Source organism: Cherax quadricarinatus, chromosome 30, assembly GCF_038502225.1.
Source record: "Cherax quadricarinatus isolate ZL_2023a chromosome 30, ASM3850222v1, whole genome shotgun sequence".
NCBI lineage: Eukaryota > Metazoa > Arthropoda > Malacostraca > Decapoda > Parastacidae > Cherax > Cherax quadricarinatus.
This window is the reverse complement of record NC_091321.1, coordinates 27103716-27128379: the sequence shown is the minus strand read 5'-3', so window position 1 is coordinate 27128379 and position 24664 is coordinate 27103716. Positions and strand designations below refer to the sequence as shown.

At 40.3% G+C, this 24664-nt stretch overlaps 1 protein-coding gene across 4 annotated transcripts in view; it reads right to left on the bottom strand.

Moving 5' to 3' along the window:
* Positions 1-24664, bottom strand: part of LOC128692768 (high affinity cAMP-specific and IBMX-insensitive 3',5'-cyclic phosphodiesterase 8B) — a 659454-nt gene that overhangs the window by 81606 nt on the left and 553184 nt on the right. For all 4 annotated transcript variants that reach the window (XM_070090034.1, XM_070090035.1, XM_070090036.1 and 1 more), the window contains one exon: positions 9852-10009. In XM_070090034.1, the coding sequence (XP_069946135.1) occupies positions 9852-10009 (158 nt within the window). The remainder of the gene's footprint in view (positions 1-9851; positions 10010-24664) is intronic.

Here is a 24664-nt window from a genome sequence, read left to right as displayed (position 1 = left end):
TGTCATTTCGCCCTACATCATATCTTGTATACTTATTTATCCTCTTTTTCTTAAAATATGTATTACCTATAACTAAACCCCTTTCTATACAAAGTTCAATCAAAGTGTAAATATTATGCAGAAAATTCAGAGTGCAGAAATTAGGAGAAGGTGTGGAGTTAATAAAGGTACAGTGGTCCCTCGCTTTTCGTAGTTCCCGGCAATCGTAAATTTTGCCAATCATAGGGTTATTTTCGTATAAACATGGACTCGCTTTTCATAAGTTGACTTGCGAGTCGTAATTCATCCCGGATGCGTACCCACGGCGTGAGCCATGGCGGCAGCCAGTCTGGCATTGTTTACCAGTGAGCGAAGGTCCCCTCACGTGCTCCAGCGAAATATTTCATAATATTCCACTCATTTTAGTGCTTGCAAGTACTAAATAAGCTACCATGGCTCCGAAGAAAGCTCCTAGTGCCAAGCCTTTGGTAAAGAAGGTGAGAAATACGATTGAATTTAAGAAAACTATCATTGAACAATATGAAAGTGGTACAAGTGTGGCTGAACTGTCCAGGATGTATAAGAAACCCTACACAACCTTATGTTCCATAGTGGCCAAGAAAAAGGAAATCAAGGACGCTGTTGTTGCAAAGGGGGTAACTATGCTGACAAAAATGAGATCACCAGTACTCGAAGAGGTTGAGAAGTTATTATTGGTGTGGATAAATGAGAAACAATTAGCAGGAGATACTCTTATGACTTCGATTATTTGTGAAAAGGCTAGGCAGTTGCATGAAGATTTGGTAAAGAAATTGCCTGCAAATAGTGGTGATGTGAGTGAATTTAAGGCCAGCAAAGGCTGGTTTGAGAGATTTAAGAACCGTACTGGCATACACAGTGTAGTAAGGCATGGTGAGGCTGCCAGTTCGGACCACAAGGCAGCTGAAAAATATGTGCATGAATTCCAGGAGTACATAGAGGCTGAAGGACTGAAACCTGAACAAGTGTTCAATTGTGACGAAACAGGCCTCTTTTGGAAGAAAATGCCAAAGAGGACCTTCATTACACAAGAGGAAAAGTCAATGCCAGGACACAAGCCTATGAAAGACAGGCTGACGCTAATGTTCTGTGCTAATGCTAGTGGGGATTTCAAAGTGAAGCCATTACTAGTGTACCATTCTGAAAATCCCAGAGTGTTCAGGAAAAACGATGTTATGAAGAGTAAATTGTGGGTGTTTTGGAAATCTAATAGTAAGGCATGGGTCACAAGGGAAATTTTCGTCGAGTGGTTCAATGAAGTGTTTGGCCCTAGTGTGAAGGAGTATCTCCTGGAAAAGAAATTGGATCTCAAGTGCCTGCTAGTAATGGACAATGCACCTGCTCATCCTCCAAACTTGGATGACCTAATTTTCGAGGAGTTTGAGTTCATCACAGTAAAGTTCTTGCCCCTGAATACCACTCCTCTCCTCCAGCCCATGGACCAGCAGGTCATTGCAAACTTTAAAAAACTCTACACAAAAGCAGTGTTTCAAAGGTGCTTGACTGTGACCACAGACACTCACTTGACCCTAAGGGAATTTTGGAGAGAACACTTCAGCATTCTCCATTGCATAACCCTTATAGGTATGGCTTGAGAGGGAGTGACTACCAGGACTTTGAACTCTGCCTGGAGAAAATTGTGGCCAGATTGTGTCGACAAGAGGGATTTTGAAGGGTTTGGGACTGACCCTGATGAGCCTATGTCTGTTGTAAAATCAATTGTGGCACTGGGGAGTTCCATGGGGTTGGATGTGAGTTTGGAGGATGTGGAAGAATTGGTGGAAGACCACAACGAAGAGCTCACCACTGAGGAGCTTCAGCAGGAAGAGCAACACATCGCAGCTCAGAATCTTGCTGCAGAGGAGGAAGAGAAATGGAAGAAGGTGCCTTCTTCAGAAATTAAAGAGGTTTTTACTATGTGGGGTAAGATGGAAAGCTTTATGGAGAAATGTCACCCTAACAAGGTTGTTGTAAGCCATATAAGCCATATTGGCAACATGTACAGTGACAAAGTCTTGGGCCATTTTAGGGAAGAGTTAAAGAGATGCCAGAAACAGCTCTCTCCACAGTTATTTTGCGAGACAGGACTCCAGTGACTCTCAAGGTGGTCCTAGTGGCATTAAGAAACAGAGAAGACAAGCAACCCCAGAAAAGCAATTGGTACCTTAGGTGTTGCTGGAAGGGGATTCCCCTTCCAAACTATAAACAATCCACTCTCTCTCCTCCTCCAGTCTCCCATACACTAAGAAGAATCTCCAATAAAGGTAAGTGTTATGCTGTTAATGTTTCATTCATCATTTCCCATTGTATTGTTTATGTACTACATGTATATTTAATGTAAAAAAAATTTTTGTTTTAATAATTCTGGGTGTCAGGAATGGATTAATTGTATTTACATTATTTCTTATGGGGAAAATTGATTCGCAAATCGTAAATTTCATTTATAATAGCAGCTCCAGGAACAGATTAATTACGAAAAACGAGGGACCACTGTATTAGGCAGAGGGCTGAAGAGGGGTTGTTGAGGTGGTTTGGTCATTTAGAGAGAATGGATCAAAGTAGAATGACATGGAGAGCATTTAAATCTGTAGGGGAAGGAAGGCGGGGTAGGGGTTGTCCTCGAAAAGGTTGGAAGGAAGGGGTAAGGGAGGTTTTGTGGGCAGGCGTGCATGAGCGTGTTTGATAGGAGTGAATGGAGACGAATGGTATTTGGGACCTGACGATCTGTTGGAGTGTGAGCAGGGTAATATTTAGTGAAGGGATTCAGGGAAACTGGTTATTTTTATATAGCCGGACTTGAGTCCTGGAAATGGGAAGTATAATGCCTGCACTCTAAAGGAGGGGTTCGGAATATTAGCAGTTTAGAGGGATATGTTGTGTATCTTTATACGTATATGTGTTCTGAGCACCTCTGCAAAAACAGTGATTATGTGCGAGTGAGGTGAAAGTGTTGAATGATGATGAAAGTATTTTCTTTTTTGGGATTTTCTTTCTTTTTGGGTCACCCTGCCTCGGTGGGAGACGGCTGACTTGTTAAAAAAAAAAAAAAAATAAACATAAAACTCTAAAACATTCTCTAAAAAACATCATGAGCACAATGCATGAAAAAATGAATGCAGAAGTGTGACAGGTCTGTACGACATATATCCCACTGAGAAAGCCTAAAAGATCAAACATAAAAAAAAACTTGCTTAACAGAAGAAGAAAATGGTTGTTGAACTGCTCAAAGAACCACAACAATCACAACAAAGGAAAGAAAAGGTACAATAAGAAACTGCTCATATAAAGCATAAGCTAGACCATTCACATCAGACAGAACACACACAAGGACAATCAGGAAATTTTGAAAAATCCTTACATCTTATATCTGCAAGTACTGTATGGCACTTTGCCTGGAATTTTTGGGTTATCCTAGGTAATTTACACTATGTATAATAACCGTACTTATGTGTACATATGAGAGACAGATAGACAGAGATGTACACAGATAGACAGAGATATAGACAGAGATATAGACAGATACAGAGATATAGACAGATACAGAGACAGTCAAAGCCAGTCAGCTGGCCAGCCTGCCAAATACATAAGAACATAAGAAAGAAGGAATACTGCAGCAGGCCTACTGGCCCATGCAAGGCAGGTCCAGGTCACCCCCTCCGGCTTAGACCAATGACCCACCTAGTCAGGTCACATCCACTGAAGGAAGGAGCACAGCATCAGACCTAGTAACACAAGGTAGTCAGGTCCAACTCACACCCACCCACACCCACTCTAACCTATTTTTACTTTCTTCTTAAAAGGGGAGTGTTAATGTGACATGACATCAGTGAATCCCTAGTGTTTGCCACACTATTTGCTCTAGCTGGGGCTCAATTGAACTGGTGTTCCCACAAGGTACTAAGTGGTCCCAGATTTTTTAAATACTGCACAAACCGAGTGTTAAGACCCATTCTCTTGTGTCTAGGAGGCTCAGGCCTATTGCCCCAATTTTGAAGGAATGGAAAATGTTGATCTACATTCGGAGAGCTACACGAGCAAACGTATATCTAAGTTTAGACAGTTTAAGGGTTTAAAAAAACTATTTTTTTTTTCAAAGTAGTATTCAGAGCACTGCACGAACGAACGCAGATCTACATTTGGACAGTTTAAGGGTTAAGGTATACAGGAGGGCCCCACTTTATAGCATTTCCATAATGTAGCAGATTCCAATTATACCAATTATTCATTTATTCAGACTTCCAACAATAAATATATTCAGCCACTTACTATAAGCTAAGGATGAAAATATTTTAAGTTAAGTAATGTGCTCACTAAATATATGAAATACGTTATCAGGTCATGATTCACTTTACAGTGATTTTTGCTTTATAGCAGTAGCCTGGAACCTAACCTGCTGTATAAGCGAGGCCCACCTGTACTCTTACCATATATACACAGAGAAATACACCTCTTGGTGTATATCCTGTTTATGGAAAAGTTTAACTCTCTGAACCAAGATTTACATTTTACATTAGGCTGCTGCACAGATTGTTTTTGATAAAATTAAAATCTTTATGAAATAGTGATTTTTATGACCTGAAACTAGAAACATTAGATATTATAAATAAAATTCTAAGTGTTACAGGTGTACTGTAACTGCTTAATAGTCTTTTATGAAATTATGTAAAGATTATTAAAAAAAAAGATGTTGAAAGTAAGTAATAATCAACTGGCATTATTGGTGTTGGTGCTGGTGATTGTGAATATATAGTTGGGTACATGAAAAATGCATTTCTGAATGCCCAAACATAACACCCCTAACAGTATTTCACACTAAATATTCATCTTTCTTAACTCTAGTAAAGCCTGTCTTGTTTTCACAAAGTAGGTCTTCACCTACATGACTGTGTTGTTACTTGCTGTGACCAATGTCCTCTATAGACTCTTGCCATGTACAGAGCTCCAGTTGACAACCAATATGCAAAAACTGAAGATGGCAGAATCTATGGGTTTCCTATTCCCTTTATTACACAGACCAGCCACTATGAAAGGTGATTCAACCAAAGTGCTGATAAGCTCACAGGCTCATTGTAACAAGAGGGAATTGCTTCTCCTGGGCCTTGAGCAAAGTGCCACACCTGGTCATAGGTTGCAAAAACCCCGAGCATTGCAATCACACCTTCCCTCTGAACATGCAACAACTAGCAAGGAACCTAGCGAGCTCAAGAAGGCTACCACCCACCAAGAACACGTTGAATACCCAAAAAACAGGATTCAGTGGTTAATCTGACTTAGTTTGAGTGATCTCCTGCCTGGTTGCAAGGGCACAACTTTGTCAGTCTATAAATATGTTTAACATGACATACTCATATACCTGATCACACTGACATGGAGAAGCTGAGGGCACTAGAAAACCTCATCAAGGGCCTGGTATATATGCCCTTGACCAGCACTCCCATTAACTGAAAGAGGCATTAAAAAAAATTGCATCATCATGACAGCAAGAAGGAAGTCCTAGTCTCAGTGTCTGAATCACCATCTGGAAATTATAGACAGTAAAGTGAAGGCATAACAACAAAGAATGGAGGTTAAAGTCAAGAGGAAACTTCAAGGTGTACCACAAAGATTGAAAGACTCAGCCCATTACAAGATGGAATTACTCACATGAAACAAGAAGCAGCAGCAGAAGACACAGTGAATTTGGACATGAAGAAGGGCCACAGACAACAATAGAGGGCAAAAGAGGAGACTCTCTTCTGAAGATAAACCTGACAATAAGCTCACTCAAGACAGGAAATTAAACACAATCTGCAGTCTCACTGGCAAAAGATTTACCCCAGCTGCAAGAAAAAGCCAATGGATATTCATGAAGATGAGCCTCAACTGTCCCCAGAGCAGAGACAAGACACCCAGCTGTGATGAGGCTACATCAAGGAAGAAGGGTCTAAGCTGGACAAACAAGAAACAGGCAGTGAGATCAAGACGATATGGGGCCCTGAACATTTACACAAAGTACACGGACACATGTGATCCCTGTATAAAAGGAAATAGTGAAGAGAAAGGCAGGTGGTTTCAAATGTAGCCCGGTAACATTAGCTACCATACTAGCATGACAACCACATGTTGAATATTTAAGCTGCTGGCTACAAACTCAGCTCTCACAATGAAGGTCTAGGACATGGACCCAGAAAGGTTGAAGGCTGGCAGTCCCACTGGGCTCTTTGGGCCTTTTGGTAAATATTATTAAATTATTAAATTTGTGGTGAAACACCAGTTCCTTAGCTCAAAAGTCTGCACCAGCATCAAGGCACTCCCCTTAAAGGCCTTGTGGCAGATGCAGGGCACATGGGCCCTCAGGAAATGAGGGAGCTGAAACTTGTCATCCTCCCAAACAAGAGCAAATTCTCAGCAAAGGAGATGCAGAGGATGTTTAAACTCAACAAGAGGAAGTCATCTATGGATAATCCATAATTAACAAATAAGGAAACATCCCCTATAGAGCACTCATTAAGTATCATCATCATGAATGAGCAATGTATGTTACTCTTTCATCAATGATACAGTTCTTTTGGGAGATTCTGAAGAGAATTTGCAAAGGTTGGTGGAGAAGTCTGGGTGGGTAAGTACAAGAAAAAAATTAAGAGTAAAAATAGAAAAAGAGGCAGGTGATGAGAGTAACAAAATGTTTAGGTAATGAAAAATTGAATATCAGCTTTAAGGGAGGGAGTACAAAGGAGGAGGTGAATGTTTGTAGATATCTAGGAGTGAACGTGTTGGCAACTGAGCTGTAAGATGAGCAAAATCACAGAAAAGATGAAGGTAAAAAAGACAGGCAGTGTTAAGGTATTAATGGAAAGAAGTTCATCTATGGAGGCTAATATGGGAATGTATCAGAGAATAGTATACCTGGGGAGTGTTCCAGGAGTCAATGCCCCCACGGCCTGGTCCATGACCAGGCCTCGCTGTGGATCAGGGCCTGACCAACCAGGCTGTTACTGCTGGTATCAACTTTCGTATATAGGTGTGAGGTATGGACTTCAAACAATGCAGATATTAGAAAGCTGGAGGAAGTTGGGATGTCACATTTAAGAGCAATGTATAGCATTTATATTTTGCAAAAAAATACAGAGTTTAGAAATTAAAAGATGGTGTGTGTTTACAAAATGTATAATTCAGAGGGGATGCTGAGGTGGTTTGGGTATTTAAAGAGGATGGAGGAGAACAGGCATATATATAAGGGGTGACAGAAAAAAGTGGTAAGGATCACCAAAGAAAGGGTAGGAGGAAGGATGTGAAGGTGGTTTCAAGTGGTAGGGGCTTGAGCATCTAACAGGGACATGTGAGCATGTTAGAGCAGAATAGAGACATGTTTTTAAAACCACATGCTGTTGGAGTATGGGTAAGATAGGATTTATGAAAGGATTCAAGGAAACTAGTTAGCAGGACTTGAATCTTGGAGATGGGAAGTACAGTGCCTGCACTCTGAAGGAAGGATGGGGATGTTGCAGTCTGAGGATGGTCTGAACTGTGATGTCTGCACACTTCTGTCACCACAGCTAACGAATGAATGATGGCGATATTTTTTTGGAGTCACCCTACCTCAGTGGGAGATGGATGGGTGATTAAAAACCTATATGAGCTCTACATTCATATATTTTTTGGTATTTAGTAGTTTTAGTCCTAGATTAAGTCTGAACAGAATGTTGTGAGTATTAAGAGCTATCCATAAATTTATAACAACTGTGTATATTTTGGGGGGAAATAAAGACTTTAATTTTAATATTAATGATCCTGCCTAACAAGAAGCAATCAAGTGAGGTGATCACGCAGATGACAGGTTGAGCAAACAATCAGTCCCACTAAGAATTCCAGAAGAGAAGATTCACTACATATCCAGATAAAGAGCACAAGGCCCTAGGGACCCAAGAAAATGAAATGAGATATCCAATGAGAGAAGAAGAGTAAAACCTTGGAATAACAGACCACTTCATAACAGATTTTGGATATAATGGACAAAATTTTTGGCTGGATATAGGTATGGCGAGTCCATTACGTGGGGGTGTCTGGTAGAATCATCAGTGTAGCCAACCAAGTCTACTGCATTGCACATTTGTCTGTACTGGAGGTGTCTGGGAGTATCATCAATGCACTGGACCAAGTTTGCTATATTGTAGGATTGTCTGGTATGGGCCACATCCAGAAACTGTCTGTTTTCATTGCTCCAGGGTTAGCAGGACTGCTGGCAGTCACATTATTTTGTTATTGTATGTACACACGCTCACATACTATCATCTTTCAGTCTTCAATTTTACCTGGTTTACAGTATTTTTATTTTATAATTCAAGTACAGTGGTACCTCAAGTTTTGAACAGCCCCCAACTCAATCAATTATGTAAGTGTATTTTTTGTAAGTGCTTTTGTAAAGTGTATTTTTGGGGGTCTGAAACGGACTAATCTAATTTACATTATTCCTTATGGGAACAAATTCGTTCTGTATTGGCACCCAAACAGCCTTCTGGAACAAATTAAGTTTGTAACTCGAGGTACCACTGTACAGTGGACCCCCGCATAACGATTACCTCCGAATGCGACCAATTATGTAAGTGTATTTATGTAAGTGCGTTTGTACGTGTATGTTTGGGGGTCTGAAATGGACTAATCTACTTCACAATATTTCTTATGGGAACAAATTCGGTCAGTAATGGCACCTGAACATACTTCTGGAGTGAAAAAATATCGTTAACCGGGGGTCCACTGTATTGTGTTATTAACAATGGCCTCTAAAGCAAGTGATGTTGCCAAGAAATATGTGAACCTAAGTTCTAATGAGAAACCTGAATTAATAAGGAAGACAGAGTCACCAGTATTATTATTAATAAAATCAAGGGGGAAGCGCTAAACCTGTACGATTATACAGGGCCTGTGGAGGGATGTGGAAGGTATCCAGGTTTAATTCAGGGAACTGGAGCACAGATCCAATTCCCTAGATCAAGACCCCCTCACCAGCATCAAGGCACCTTCCTTAAGGGAGAATCACCAGTAAATCACTGCTAGACAACACAAGATTATTTAAGCTCATCCATCCACCAGAAAAGTTAAAAAAGAATTACTTTAATGCATTGTACTTTTAGCTCATTCATTTATTTTCAGGTAGTATTATACTGTACTGTATGTACTGTACAGCAGTGTTTTTTTTTTTTTTTGTATGTCTGGTCATGTCATTGATGCAGCAAACTTAGTGTGCTGCATGGAGCATTTGTTCATGTTGAGTAGTATCTTCAGGAACTTAGATACCACAAAATTTCACTTAAGCAGACACTCCCTTCCCTATTAGTCTGTTATAAGAATGTTTCACTATAGTTTAGGTCTTGACACCAGAGCTTGAGGGTTGCAACTGGAGCTTCAGGGTGAGAAAACCCCACTAGAGAGGATAATGGAATGAAAGGTAAGTGAAAAAGTGCGAGAACGACTAGTGGGACAGAGAGAAGAGTATATGGTGTGAGAACATGTGGGTGGTGTTCCAAGGCAACCACCTCAGAAACATTATGTACTAATGATGATGACAATATTAATAATAGTGAAGCAGTGATGAGCTGTGATAATAAGATGGAGTAATGATGGAAAGTGACTTGGAATATAGTGATGATGAACAGGCAATGGCAGGATGATGAAGGTGGCATGGCAACATTTAAGTGATAGTGAGGTGCAACATACATGTATACAATAGTGAGATGATAGTAATGTTGATGATGGTGAGCAGAACAACATATAAGATACAGATGCTGTGGGTGATACAGCCCACAGAAGCATTTTGATAATAAGTATACAGTTACATCACAGATAGGGATGCTCACATCGAGTGATCCTGTGTCATCATCCTTGACTGGTGTCTTGCTGTTGCCCGACATGTTGATAAACTTGTTAAGGTGCTCGAAGTGTTTGGTCATGTCTGTTGCCAGCACCATGTCGATGATGCTCTTGCGAACATGCTTGTAAGTGTCTCGATCCAGGGCTGCAACGTGCAATTGCAGTGCATGCATCAGGGTATTGCTAGGTGAGGACGAGTGCATAATTTGACAATGAGAGGTTACTATCTTGCTCAATAAATTCTGGACACAACAATACTGTACAAAAAACAAAAGAAGCTTTTCTCCTCGCTGAGCTAAAAAAACTAAATTAATTTTTATGCTCAGCAAAACTCATGGAAAACATTTCAGTGATATAATTTTCAAAGATATTACAAATATTCTGATTAACAACAATCCGTATATTGCCAAAAAATCTTGTATTTTACTTATCATTTTTATTCTTATTTATAACCAAAGTAAAATTTGGTTTTATCTTTTAGTTTCCTATTACTAAGCAAATGAATAAAATTACTTTGGGACAATAAACCAAAACTGCCTATGATATATATTTTTTGTATAACAATAATTAAATAACTACAATTGGTCTGAAAAATAAAAAAAATTCTGCCCATCTAACTTAAAAATATTAAAAGAAAAAATTTAATTATTTTTCATAGCCAGGCAATGAGGTTGCTTGGTGTAGGTGAGTGTGCTGAGGTACAGTGAGTGCAGTAGTCATGCACTCATGACTGCCAGTGTGAGGAAGTAAATAGTCCCCAGATCTGCAGTCTATAAAGTCATGCATCTATGAAGTTATTTATACATATGAGTACAAACTCTCAGAGGTTATTAAATCTGCAGGTCTTAAGAAGTAATGTGGAAAAAAAAATCCTTTTCACGAATGCCTCTGTCATTACTCAAGTGAATTTGTAGTTCTTCCTCAGACATGCCAAACTCATCAATGTCTGAAGAGCATATCCTGTTTCAGATGTAATGGAAGTATTTCTGTGTACTGATTCTGATAAATCACTAGGCATACAACCTACCTGTTTTGACTCTTAAAAAATGCAGTTTCCGGACCTCCCTACCACTATCTAGTTCAGTTGGTCCCCTTCTACCTTCTAGTATATGCAAAAGTCTTAAATGTTGACAAGTGGTAAGAAAATGCATGAAATCCTTCACTTGTACAACATTTCACCTACTGGAGATGGGGGTTCTTTATTAAATATAAATGCATAACCTAAAAAAAAAAAAAAAGAATACAAGAAAATATCAAAATATCAAGAGAGGAATCACATCACATTTTTATTATTGTTTGTTGAAGAGTCAAGATGGCCCCCGGGCCACTGACTACTGTTGATAGCCCAGAAACCATTAATATAATACAACAATAACAAAAACACACTGAGTTTTCTCTTAATAGTCTGATATTTTCTCAGCCTTTTTTAAGTTGTACACTAATAAAATGGGGCATAACACCATTACTCCTCTAGTAAACAGTAGATTCATATTTGGCAAGCACATACTGTTAAAAAATTATGGGAATTAGATTCAGAATATTATCATAATGTCCCCATCTCAAATCATAAAATGGGCTTTTGTGAGTAAAAGTGATTTGCTTAACATATTTTTCACTTAATGAATCATTCCTCCAGTCCCTACCTAGGTCATTAAGTAGGGGTCCACTCTACTTGTTAAAGCCCTAGGGCTCCATGGTGAACATTATACCAATAAAGACTTCCCTGCATTTAATATCTTGCTACAGTACCTTCTATTTTCTATTGAATGCTTATTTTCTGTGCAGTGCAGTACTAAAGTGTTTAGCACACAGGCCTTGTAGTGATGATGGAAGATTCTATACCAGAGGAAAGTGCACAAGGCTTCAGGAGATAATATTTCAGAGGCTATGAAGGATAAATTACTAAATATGGTATCACATAAATGACAGCCTCCTCTACCTACCTACATATCAAGTAATAAAGTAGATGAAAGCCTTCATAACAGAGAACCTTAGGGAACTACATCAACCTTCCATGTCTAGACTGGTACTGGTGGAAGAAGAGAGCCATTCACATATTCTCTGCCAGTCAACAACACAGAGCTTGCCAGGAAGGAGATTCCCATCTTTAATCAAATTCAACACTTTGCTGAATACTGTAGTTAAATGGGCAAGATCTATGAGAATTTACACCCTATTGATCATACAAATTTAGGGCTATGCTGAAAAATCATCTCATCTCTCAATACTAAACAAACCAACAAAACCAACTTCTTATCAGTTTGAAGCAACTCTCCCAAATATTATATTATATGACCTCTAGTCTATTAAACAAATGCCAATCCATAAAATATTACTGTTTGAACCAGTAATTGTAATACTGTTTTTATTATATGCAACTTCAAGTTTATTATTCTTATAAACCTCCACTTTGACTACCTCGTATTAGTATGTATTAAGATAAAATAAAGATTTATTAAAAAGTTTACCATTCTTATCTTGTCTACACTTAAGTAGTTATTATGTACTAGGATTAGTTTGCCAAAATGCCCCGGCATGATAGTGGCTTTCTTTTATACTTACCAAATCAAAATTGTGATTACAAACTGTAAATTTTGCAAAGAAATAAAATCTTTAATCTTTTTTATCTTTAAAAGTGAGCTACAGAGACTCTCCTACATACAAACATTAGTGCTGTGAACTTTCAATAAAACAAACAATTTGCAGGAAGCACCAAGATATAAACAATACATAATAGGTTACTCTAGATGCAGTGTTCATACATGTGCTTGTGCTCATCCCACAAATTCAGTGTTATTTGTGATTATTATACCCCCAATATGTTTGGTGTTAAGCACAAAAGCAGTGGTGATGTAGGTGGTTGTGCTAAGAAGCACCAGGCCATCACAATGGAAACAAAAGTGGACATAAAGTATTTTCGTATTTTTCCTGTGTTCACGTATATGTTTAAACTATGTACATGTCTAGGTTACTCCATGTTCATACATACATATACTACACTATTGTACAATACTGTATATATACACATTGGACTTACGAACAAACGGACTTTCAAATGACCACTAAGAACCGAACCTGTTCGTAAGTAGAGGAGACTCTGTATCTCATTAAAAAAGGCTACAGTGACTTAGAAGCAGAGTCAAGCTTAGCCATATTCACAATTTACTAAAGAAAATTTATGAAATCATTTCTAAATTTAATTTCAATAAATGAAATAGCCTAGCCCTTAACAACACTTGTGACTAGGTCAGTAACATAAGTGATGTGATATTGTTTATTCTGATTTTATTATGCAGTCATACTGCTATTTATTAATAATTCACTGAGACTGAACAAGCACTAACACTGGCTGTCTCCAACTGAGGCAGGGTGATCCAGAAAAGAAATATGTACTTTTCACCACCACCAGGTAAACCATTCACTCCACTATCTTGCCAGAGGCATGCCGATACTACAGTTCAAGTGCTCCTCCAAACTGCAAATGTCCCCACTCATCCTTCAGAGTGCAGGCACTGTGCTTCCCACCTCCAGGACTCAAGTCTGACTAACCATTTCCTTGAATCCCTTCACAAAATGCTACCTTGCTCACACTCCAACAGCTTGCCAAGTTCCGAAAACCATTTGCCTCCACTCACTCCTATCTAACATGCTCTCACACACTTTCTGCATGTTCAAGTCCCTCACACAAGAAACCTCCTTTACCCTCTCTTAAGCCTGCCCAAAATGCATTGCATAACTATGGTTTGTTCATGCACAGTATGACAGAACGATATATAAAGTAATACGTACTACTATATAATACAGTGGACCCCCGCATAACGATTACCTCCGAATGTGACCAATTATGTAAGTGTATTTATGTAAGTGCGTTTGTATGTGTATGTTTGGGGGTCTGAAATGGACTAATCTACTTCACAGTATTTCTTATGGGAACAAATTCGGTCAGTACTGGCACCTGAACATACTTCTGGAGTGAAAAAATATCGTTAACCGGGGGTCCACTGTACAATGGAAAAACTTCAGTGCTTCTATGGTCAGGTTATCAGATATGATTAATGAATGTAGATCATGTCAAGTCTGGACAGAGGTGTCACATAACCTTGGGTAGCATCTGGCCTGACGGCAATGGGTATGTGTTTCCATGACATGGTAACACATGAACTTCCAGTCTGGTCATCAAAGCATCATGATGAATACCATCTGCCAGAGAAAACAATGTGAACAAAAACTCCTTTTTATCTTATTACCTTCAAGGTCAAAAGTTTGATACTGTTCAAAACTGTAATTCTTCTCTACCAAACCTATTAAAACCATATAGCATGAGCTAACAGAATATTCAGTTTTCTTGTATTCACTATAACTCACCTAATGACCATATGTACAAGTACTGCTCTTAAGTTAGTCTTAAGTTTGCCCAAAATGCTCTGCACATAAAGGGGTTTTTGGCATGTACACCAAATTGTTATACTCCTTTGTACAAGCATGTATCATGCTAAAATAATTTTTCTTTAACACGTAGACTGTCCCATCAAGGCAGGGTGACCATCACTCATACATAATCAATGTCTTTGCAGAGGCACCCAGATACACCAGTTCAGATGTCCCTCCAAACTGCCAATATCCCAAACCCTCCCTTTAAAGTGCAGGCATTGTACTTCCCATTTCCAGGACTCAAGTCCGGCTAACTGGTTTCCCTGAATCCCTTCACAGAATATTACCCTGCTCACACTCCAATAGCCCGTCAGGTCCCAAAAACCATTCGTCTCCATTTACTCCTATCTAACACGCTCACACAAGCTTGTTGGAAGTCCAAGCCCCTCGCCCACTAAACCTCCTTTATCTCCTCCCTCCGACCTTTTTGGAGCCAATCCCTACCCCACCTTCCTTCCCCTACAGATTATTATAATAAATGTAGTCTACTGTGGTTTCAGTTAAAATAATAAGAACAAGTTATATTAAGTGTTCAGTCATCTCCTGATTAATTGTTTTCTAGATATGCTCATACTTGTGAGTTGGTGTAAACTCACCCTCATAAATAGCTAGTATGATGTAGAAAGGTACCCAGCTTCACCAGTCTGTAAGCTGGAAGTGGCAGCTACTAAGAGTAAGTGTGAGTAAAGAAAGTCAGAGATGGGGGTTTGCAATGAGAAGCAAACAGATGCAACTAACAAGCAATTTTAAATACCAACTCAATAAGATCATCTCTTGTTCTCCCTTTCCTTGTGCTTAGATGCTGGGTCACCTAAACTTGGTGGTGAGGTTTAAGCAGCCTAATGCTATATTAGGAACTAGCAAATCATTTTGCCAATGCCATTGCTGTAAATTTCTTCTCTTCCTGTGATCCAACAAGTTCATGAGGACCCTCTTCCGCTGTTCTCCATTTCCTGTGATGTTGCTCAGTCTCCCTGACTCAGGTTGTATTTGATCACATACCGCAAAGCAAGTCCCAATCTGGGCCTTGGTTGGTACTTGCCTTCACCAAGAAGATACACAGTACTAGAGAGGATGTCATGGATGGCCAATGCTCATCCACTCATGTCATTAGCAGTTTTAGGAATATTAACTATGCTTGCCATCAATCTGTCACATCTATGATGGCTCTGGCCAACCACAGGATCTGCAGAAGTTCCTCCCATTTGTCATTATGAATGTCTTCCTCAGGGCTCATCTGGCTCCACACTGACCTGTCAGGCACTTGGTAGAGGGTCACCTATCTCTCATGCCAAATCTTCCAGGATTTGCTATTCCCAAGCTCTTCTGAATCCTGACTGTAAAGGCTCTCTGTCCTTCCTTCCTTCCTTCCTTTCTGCACACAGTTTCACAGTATGAGAGGGCTATGTACTTTATTATCTCAGACAATGTGTATGGTATTTTATTTGATATTTTGTCTACACATATTCAAATAAAGATAAGAAAAACATAAGGTTATATAGTGGCTGAGGAAAGACCCCTGAGATATTGAGAGATTTCAGGGATTAAGGTCTCTGGCTAGAGGTGAGGTGTTAGTAGTGACTATTAATGTTTATTCCAAACACAGCCTACTTCATTGGTCTGAGACTTTGAAAACTAATTTTGCTTCAAGGAAGTTCATCAGGCAGTTTTAAGTGTTAAGATGTACTGTGCACATGTTGCCAGTATCATCCTTCTGGCAAACATATCTGTGTTCCCTGATTCTAGTGTTTAATCCATGGAACTTTTCCCCAAGTAAGATTTTTCACAGCCTTCAACACAAAAATCAAAGAATACACATGCTTGCCAGAGGGATGACCTCTCCTTTGAATTGATAAAGTTCCTGTTAGACTAAACAACAACTAATAAAATACCATGACTCAAACACTGTTTATTGTCGTCACACTGTCAATATATGTATTACTATTTTATTCAATATTATCCAAGCACTTACTGGAGCACCTTTCTTTTTCTTTCAATCAACACATTCAGTAAATCTTCCACCTTATTTAGCTAGATTGAATTCAGTCCTTTTCTGGGGTTACATACTTCTCTTCTCTGTTTCTTAATGCCACTAGGACCAGCTTGAGAGTCACTGGAGTCCTGTCTCACAAAAAAAAAGTGTCCAGAAAGCTCTGTTTCTGGCATTTCTTTAAAACTTACCTAAAATGGGCCAAGACTCTGTCACTGTACATGTTGCCGATATGGTTTGCAACATCCTTCTCAGGGTGATGTTTCTCCATAAATCTTTCCATCCTACCCCGCATTTCAAAAATCTCCTTAATTTCTGAAGAAGGCACCTTCTTCCATCTCTCTTCCTCCTCCTCTGCAGCAAGATTCTGAGCTGCAATCTGTTGCTGTTCCTGCTGAAGCTCTTGCAGCTCCTCAGTGGTTAGCTCTTCATTGTGCTCCTCCACTAACTCTTCCACATCCTCCAAACTCACGCCACAATAGATTTCACAACTGACTTAGGCTCATCAGGGTCAGCCACAAACCCTTCAAAATTCCTCTTGTGGACACAATCTGGCCACAATTTTCTCCAAGCAACAACAGCTTCCTTGATTTCCTTTTTCTTTGCCACGATGGAAGATATGGTTGTATGGGGTTTTTTATACATCCTGGCCAGTTCAGCCACACGTATGCCACTTTCATATTGTTCAATGATGTTTTTCTTAAATTCAATCGTATTTCTCACCTTCTTTACCAGAGGCTTGGCACTAGGAGCTTTCTTTGGAGCCATGGTAGTTTATTTAGCACTTGCAAGCACTAAAATGAATGGAATATTATGAAATATTTTGTATGAACAAGTGAGGGGACTGTCGCTCACTGGTAAACAATGGCACACTGGCTGGGAAGGGAGGCCGAGGCAGCTCAGGGCCGTGAGTACGCATCCAGGACGAACGACGATTAGCAAGTCAACTGATCATTTGCAAGCCAATGTTTGGATGAAAATAATGCGACGATTTTCGAAACAGATGACTATTGATCCCGACGATTATCGAGGGACCACAGTATTAGTGATTGTTTAATGCTGCACACAATGCAAAATCAAAATTCTCCCATGTTATCATATGTTTTTATTGTACCTTTTGCAAGACAATCCCACAATATATAGGTGCATAAAAATAAAAATATAAAATAAAATTTTATTTCTTTGCTAAGGTTATAATATATGTTTACATTTCATAATTTGATTGGAACAAATAAAGCCACTATCATGCCGAGGCAGTTCGGGCAGACTTAACCTAATACTTATAGACTACTTAAGTCTAGACAGGTGAAGGTGGTAGAATACAATATTCAATACCTTACTCTATTATTAATATGAGGTAGTACAATTTATGATACTAAACATACATTTTTAAGTTTGTAATAATGGTTTAATATTTAAGAGATAATAAAATATTTAGGAGAGTTGCTTTAAATTTGGTTATTTTGGCATAGTGTGGGCATTGTTGTTATTGAGAGATGATGTGATTTTTGAGTATAGTCCTAAACTGTTTTGTGGGCAGGGGACCTCTTGCTGTTTCAGGCAAAGAGTTCCAGATCTTCGGGCCCTTTATGTGCATTGCATTTTTGCATAGTGCAAGACGGACACGAGGGATGTCAAAAAGTGCTTTGTGCCTCGTGTTATGCCTGTGTGTTCTGTTGAAGATGTCTAGAGGTTTGAGTGGAGGGTTGATACTGGAGTTTAATGTTCTGTATATATAGTAGGCACAGTAGTAAGTGTGTATATTTTGTATATTAAGTAAGTTCAAGCTTTTGAAGAGTGGTGGGGTGTGTTGTCTGGCACTGGAGTTTGTGATCATCTGCACCACCGCTTTTTGTTGGGTTATTAAAGGTTTAAGGTGATTGGCCGTGGTAGATCCCCAAGCACAAATACCATAAGTGAGGTGAGGGTATATCAGAGAGTGATATAAGGTAAGGAACACCCTTTGGGGTACATAGTATTGTATCTTGGAAAGGATACCTACTGTTTTGGAAACTCTCTTAGTTACATGCTGGATGTAGGTCTGAAATTTAAGGTTAAATTCCAGCTGGGCCACTCATGGCTTTTGATACAGACATGTTTTTGAGAATTTCAATTTAGACCCCACTGGTAAAAAAAAAAAAAAAAAAAAAAAAAAAAAAAAAAAAAAAAAAAAAAAAAAAAACTTACAGCTGATATTTTTAAGGTGTCCTAATCTAACAAATGTCATACTAGAATGGTCATTAAAGAAAATACAGGATTATATTAGGTCAGACTAACAATTACTGGACTTTACTTAAAGACAAGAATCTATGCACCAAATTTTTAAAATTCCTTCTACAAAATCTAGTTTTGTTTGTTTCCTGAGATTATATAAAAGTATGTATAGAGTATTAGTAGACAACAACAGCATCAACTACTCTTATTTTGAGGGAAAGAAAATATCCCCATCAGTTGATCTATGGAAAGACTCACTAATCTTTTGCATGGCCTTTCTAATACAACCCTGATTTTAAACAAAAACCCTAAATGAAAAAAATTTAGTTCAAGTTTTATATGGCCTACACCAGTATAAAAGAAGAGGATGTTTCATAACCAAAACTACTCAGATATTACACTAGTCTGGAAAAATATTTTTTTAAGTTCTGATACTGGTAGACTTCACAGAATACATGAAAATTAGGTACAGTAGACTGTCGTTTAACATGGTGGTTACATTCCTGAAAACGCTGTTTTAGTTAAAACCTTGTTAGAGAAACTGAAGAACTTATGGGAAAAATAGGGTTACGTTCCTTGTAGCCCCCAAAAAGCCAAACAACAACTTTTTAGACCAACAGATCTTACAAAAATAAAAGTGAATATATAATTGTAGTTCATTGTCATTATATATTTCTGCTTAAGACTACAAATGCAATAAAAATAATAGTATTTCTTACCTTAAATTGTTAGTAATGGTGTTTGTGGATGATTGTGAAGAGAGTGGAGATGCATGGTGTAGCCCTACTGGGCTGAGGTGGATGGTTGCTGGTTGTGGGAAGAAGTGGATAGTTGTTGGTTGTAGGAAGAAGTGGATGGTAGAGGTTCTGGTACTGAAGTCGATAGTTGTATTGGAGTGTGCATAAATTCTGTAATGGATCTCTGGGCTCTTTTACCTTACAGTACATTATACAGCTGACAGTAAGGCATCATCAGTTGGTCTAGACCCTGTTTCAAAGCACTGCTTCTAGATTTGTCAGGGTCCTCTTTAGTGAAAAAGTCTGCTAGTTAGCAGCAACATTAAACTGCTCACATAACTGCTGCAATGTTAACTGTTTTTCTTCAGGTTCTTCTTCATCATCTTATTATGTGGCTCCCTTTTATCTGTGCATCGAGCTCTGCCAACATTTCCTTTGGACTTCTGTCTTCATCATCATTTTCTAAGAGCTCATTCACATCTTCTTCATTCATATCTCCAAAACCATCACCTGGTAATCTCCTTGCCAGCTGAACAATTTCCTGAACCTGACTATTAAGCAAGGGAAAACCAGTGAAAGAATTAACTACAGAAGACCATAACTTTCCCCAGTCTGCATTTAATGTTGATTGGGGCACTTCATTCCATGCATTTCTATTATTATTATTATTATAATCAAAAAGAAGCGCTAAGCCACAAGGGCTATACAGCGCTGCAGGGTAGGGAAGGAAGCGAGGGTACTGGGCGGCAGAAGGGAGGAGGGATGATCAGTAGGTTACAGAAAACAGCGGGGCAGGGGATAGTACGGGGGTAGAGGGTAGCAAGAGATTGAGGTAGAAAGAGCTGAAGGTATCAGAATTTGTGAAGTCAGTCAGTTGTTGTCATAAAGTCAATGAGAGAGTCCGGATGAAAGTGGGTCTACCAGCAAGAAGGGAAGGTAAAGAGAGAGCAGCGGAGCGAAGACGACGACGGAGGTAAATTCTGCGTGCTCGTTGGTAAAGTGGGCAGTCCAACAGAATGTGGCTGACTGATAATGGAGCCTGGCAATTCTCACAGAGAGGAGCAGGGCACCTCTCCATGAGATATCCTTGAGTAAGACGAGTATGGCCAACGCGAAGATGGGAGAGAGTAGTCTCCCAACCTCGACACTGGTGATAAGAAGACGGCCAGTAACCTATACTCGGTTTAATAGATTGAAGTTTGTTACCAAGCATAGTAGACCAACGTTGTTGCCAATGGATGTGAAGGTGGGAAAATATTGCAGCAAAATAGTCCGTAAATGGAATACCTCTATATGAAACTGGTAGGTCATGTACTGCTGACCGCGCAGCAGTGTCTGCCTGTTCATTGCCCTATACGTCAACATGACCAGGGACCCAACAAAAAACAATATCTTTATGCTTGGTAAAGATGCGGTGTAGCCAAAGTTGGATACGGAGGACTAAGGGGTGAGGTGTATCAAATTTTTGTATAGCCAGTAAAGCGCTAAGGGAGTCTGAGACAACCACAAATGATGACACAGGCATAGATGCAATACGGATAAGTGCTGCAAGGATGGCATACAATTCAGCAGTAAAAATACTAGCCGAAGATAGTAAATGCCCTCGTACGACGCTGTCCAGAAACACTGCTGCAAATCCTACGCCGTCAGAAGACTTAGAGCCATCTGTGTGCAAAGCAATGGCATGAGAATGAGAGTGGAAGTGGTCACGAAAAAGAGAGTGGGAAGAGACCATAGACAGTTGGGCTTTCGAGCAAGGGAGAGAGAAAGAACAGACTCGAACAGCTGGAACTTCCCAGGGAGGTGGGGAAAAGTGAGATGCTACATGAACATAGAAAGGTGGTAATTGAAGAGAAGACAAGAGCGAATGAAGGCGAAGAGAGAAGGGACGGAGTAAACAGGGGTGGCGAACAAATAAAGAATGTCTACTAATATCAGTGACCATTCTATAAATGGAAGGATTGCGGAGATCATGAGAGCGTACATAGTAGCGAAGGCAATGGGCATCACGGCGATCGGATAAGGATGGAACGTTCACTTCTGCATAGAGGCTCTCAACAGAGGAAGAGCGAAAAGCACCAAGGCATAAACATAATCCTTGGTGATGAATGGGGTTAAGGCTAGAGAGTAGCAGGAGATGCCGCTGAATAGATCTGGTCACCATAATCAAGTTTCGATAAAATGAGGGTGGAATGTAGGCGAAGGAGGGTTCGACGATCAGCTCCCCATGAAAGATGAGCAAGGGTTTTAAGAAGGTTCAGCCGGCTGTGACAAGTTGCCTTCAGAGAGGTAATGTGAGGTTTCCAGGATAACCTACGGTCAAAGAGGAGGCTCAGAAACTTGACTGCATCACATTCAGGGATACGAGAGCCATAGAGGTACAAAGGATGATCGGAGATGACAGAGCGTCTAGTGAAAGTAATTTGGTGGGTTTTAGTGCTGGAAAATTTAAACCCATGTGTGGTGGCCCAATTGGAAACACGGTCGACCGCATGCTGGAGAGAAACTGTAATGAGGTGACAGTCAGCGCCTGCACAGGCAATAGCGAAGTCATCAACATAGAGTGATGACCAAATATTTGATGGAAGACTAGAGGCCAAATCATTAATAGCAAGGAGAAAAAGTGTTGTGCTCAGAACACATCCCTGGGGGACACCTTCAGCTTGGATAAAGTCCAGGGAGAGCACATTATTAACCCGAACACGGAAATGTCTATCAGTTAAAAAGTTCTTAAGGAAGGATGGTAGATTGCCTCGGAAGCCTAAGGAGTGGGCTTGGGCCAAAATATTATACCTCCAAGTTGTGTCATATGCCTTCTCAAGGTCAAAAAATATGGCAATAACTGAGTGGTTATTCGCAAAGGCATTACGAACATACGTATCCAAGCGTAGTAAGGGGTCTATGGTAGAACATCCCTTATGAAAGCCATGTTGACGAGTGGAGAGACTTGTGTATCTCTTAAATGCCACACTAAACGTCTATTTACCAGGCGTTCCATCACTTTGCAAACTTCACTGGTAAGAGCAATGGGACGATAGTGGGAGGCTTCATGTCCCGTAATGCCTGGTTTGCAGAAAGGGAGAACAAGGGCAGATTTCCACAGCTGTGGAAGAACTCCTTGTGACCAAATAAGACTGAAAAGGCATAATAGGACTGCAAGGGCTGACTGATGTAAATGTTGTAGCATACGAATATGAATGTCGTCGGGCCCAGCTGCCGATGATCGGCAAGCTGAGTGTGTTGCCTCCAGTTCTTGAAGTGTAAAAGGCACATTATACTGTTCTTCTCTGAGAGAAGAAAAGTCCAAGGGTGCTAACTCTCTGGCAGACTTTGAGAAAAGAAATGAGGGGCATAGATGGAGCCCCTGAGAAATACAGACCAGATGATTGCCAATTTCATTGGCAACATCTAGTGGGTTTGCTATATCAACACCGGCAACCTGCAGAACAAGAGCCGGGTCAGGAGAATATTTACCACTCAGTTTTCGTACTTTTTTCCAGACTGCACTCATAGAGGAAGCAGAGGTGATGGTGGAGACAATCTCGCCAGCAAGTGCATTTAGCATGACGGATGACACGCAGAGAGATCGCACGCTTCTGCTTAAAATCAAGAAGTCTCTCCGTGGTTCTATTGTACCAGTACCTGCCCCATGCAGCGTGTTTCAAACGTACTGCACGAGCACAAGCAGGAGACCACCAAGGCATGCATTTCTGAGAATGCCTGCCTGAAGTTTGGGGTATAGAATGAGAAGCTGCGGTTAAAATGGAGGACGAGAAGAGGTGTAAAAGCTCATCAATAGAGGGCAAAGAAGGAACCTCACTAAAAACAGTTAGTTGTGAGTAAAGGTTCCAATTTGCCTGATCAAATTGCCAGCGTGGGATACGAAGAGGTGGTGAATATGAAGGGGAAGTAAGAATGATTGGAAAATGATCGCTGTCATGTAAATCCAGGAGAACAGACCAGGTGAAGTCTAATGCAGCGGAGGAAGAGCAGACTGAGAGATCGATGCAAGAGAGTGTGTGAGTCCGAGGATCAAAATGGGTGTGAGTACCTGTATTTAAAACATGGAGGGGGTGGGTGGCAAGAAAAGCCTCTAACTGAATGCCATGGGAATCACATTGAGACCCCCCCCCAGAGGAAATGATGGGCATTAAAATCGCCAAGTAACAGAATCGGTGGTGGTAATGACGAAACAAGAAAGGCAATATCTGGAATAGATAATGCCTGAGAAGGAGAGAGATATAAAGAACAGAGCATATACCACCTATGCAAGTGGATAGGGGATGCTGTGTAATGCAGCGAAGTATGAACAAATAGTTGATGGTACAGAATATCAGTGCGTAGAAGAAGGGCACTTTCATTAAAGGTCCCATCAGGAAAAGGATCTGAAGAATACAGTAAATTATAGCCTGAGATGGGAGAGATAAGAGCAGTGTAATTTTGGTTCCTGTAAGCAAACACCAACAGGGGAAAACTGGGAGAGTAACATCTGAAGCTCACCCCGATTACCCCTGAGGCCGCGTATATTCCACTGTAAATAGGCCATGATTGGCAATGATAAAGATACTTGAAATCTGCAGGTAAGGGTTCCTAAGGACTAGAGGAGTTAGAAAAGTCCACATGCGGAGGCAGCGGTAAACGTTCAAGCAGTGAAGGAACGGTGCGCTGTGAAGAAAGGAGTTGTGCAGATGGAGGAGAGGAGAGAGAAGGAACAGAGGGTGGATCAGTGTCCATTGATGGTTTGGTCTCTGCAATATATTCAGAGATTGCTTCAAGTGTTTCGGAATTCAGAGACGTTGTATGGGAGACAATATTGGAGATGGTAGGGGGAGGATGAGTAAAGATTGGAACTGTAATGGACTGTACCAAGGTAGGGGGGGGGGCGAAAGGGTGGAGGGAACTGGAGAAGAAGCGTGGAAGGGGACAGAAGAGGCAGAAACCTGGAAGGTGGCAGAAAAGGAAGAAACTTGGGAGGGAACAGGGGAGGTAGGTATAGTATGAGGAGGAGGGAGAACCTCTACACTTGTAACAGAGCCAGTGAGAGGGGAAGAACCTGGTACAGAGACAGGGAAGGTAAAATGAGGAGGTGGAAGAAGGGAAGGAGGGGTTAAAGGACCTTTTTTTGACTTCTGAGAAGTAGAGGGACGATTGGGAGGAGGTGTCGTACGAGGTCTCGTCAATACTGAGGCTTGTGAGGGAGAGCATGAAGTGAGAACAGACTGAGGCATTGAAGTAGGGATGTCTGAGCCGAGGACAGCAAAAGAATTAGATACAGGAGTGACTATGGGAGAGGTAACCACAGAGGAGTTGCAGAAGATAGGACCCCAGAAGTGGGGGGATGTTTTGAAACACGGGAATAAGAAACACGAGGTAGTCTCCCTTGGAGGCGGAGATGAGAAACTGCCATGGCATAAGGGAGACCTTCTGC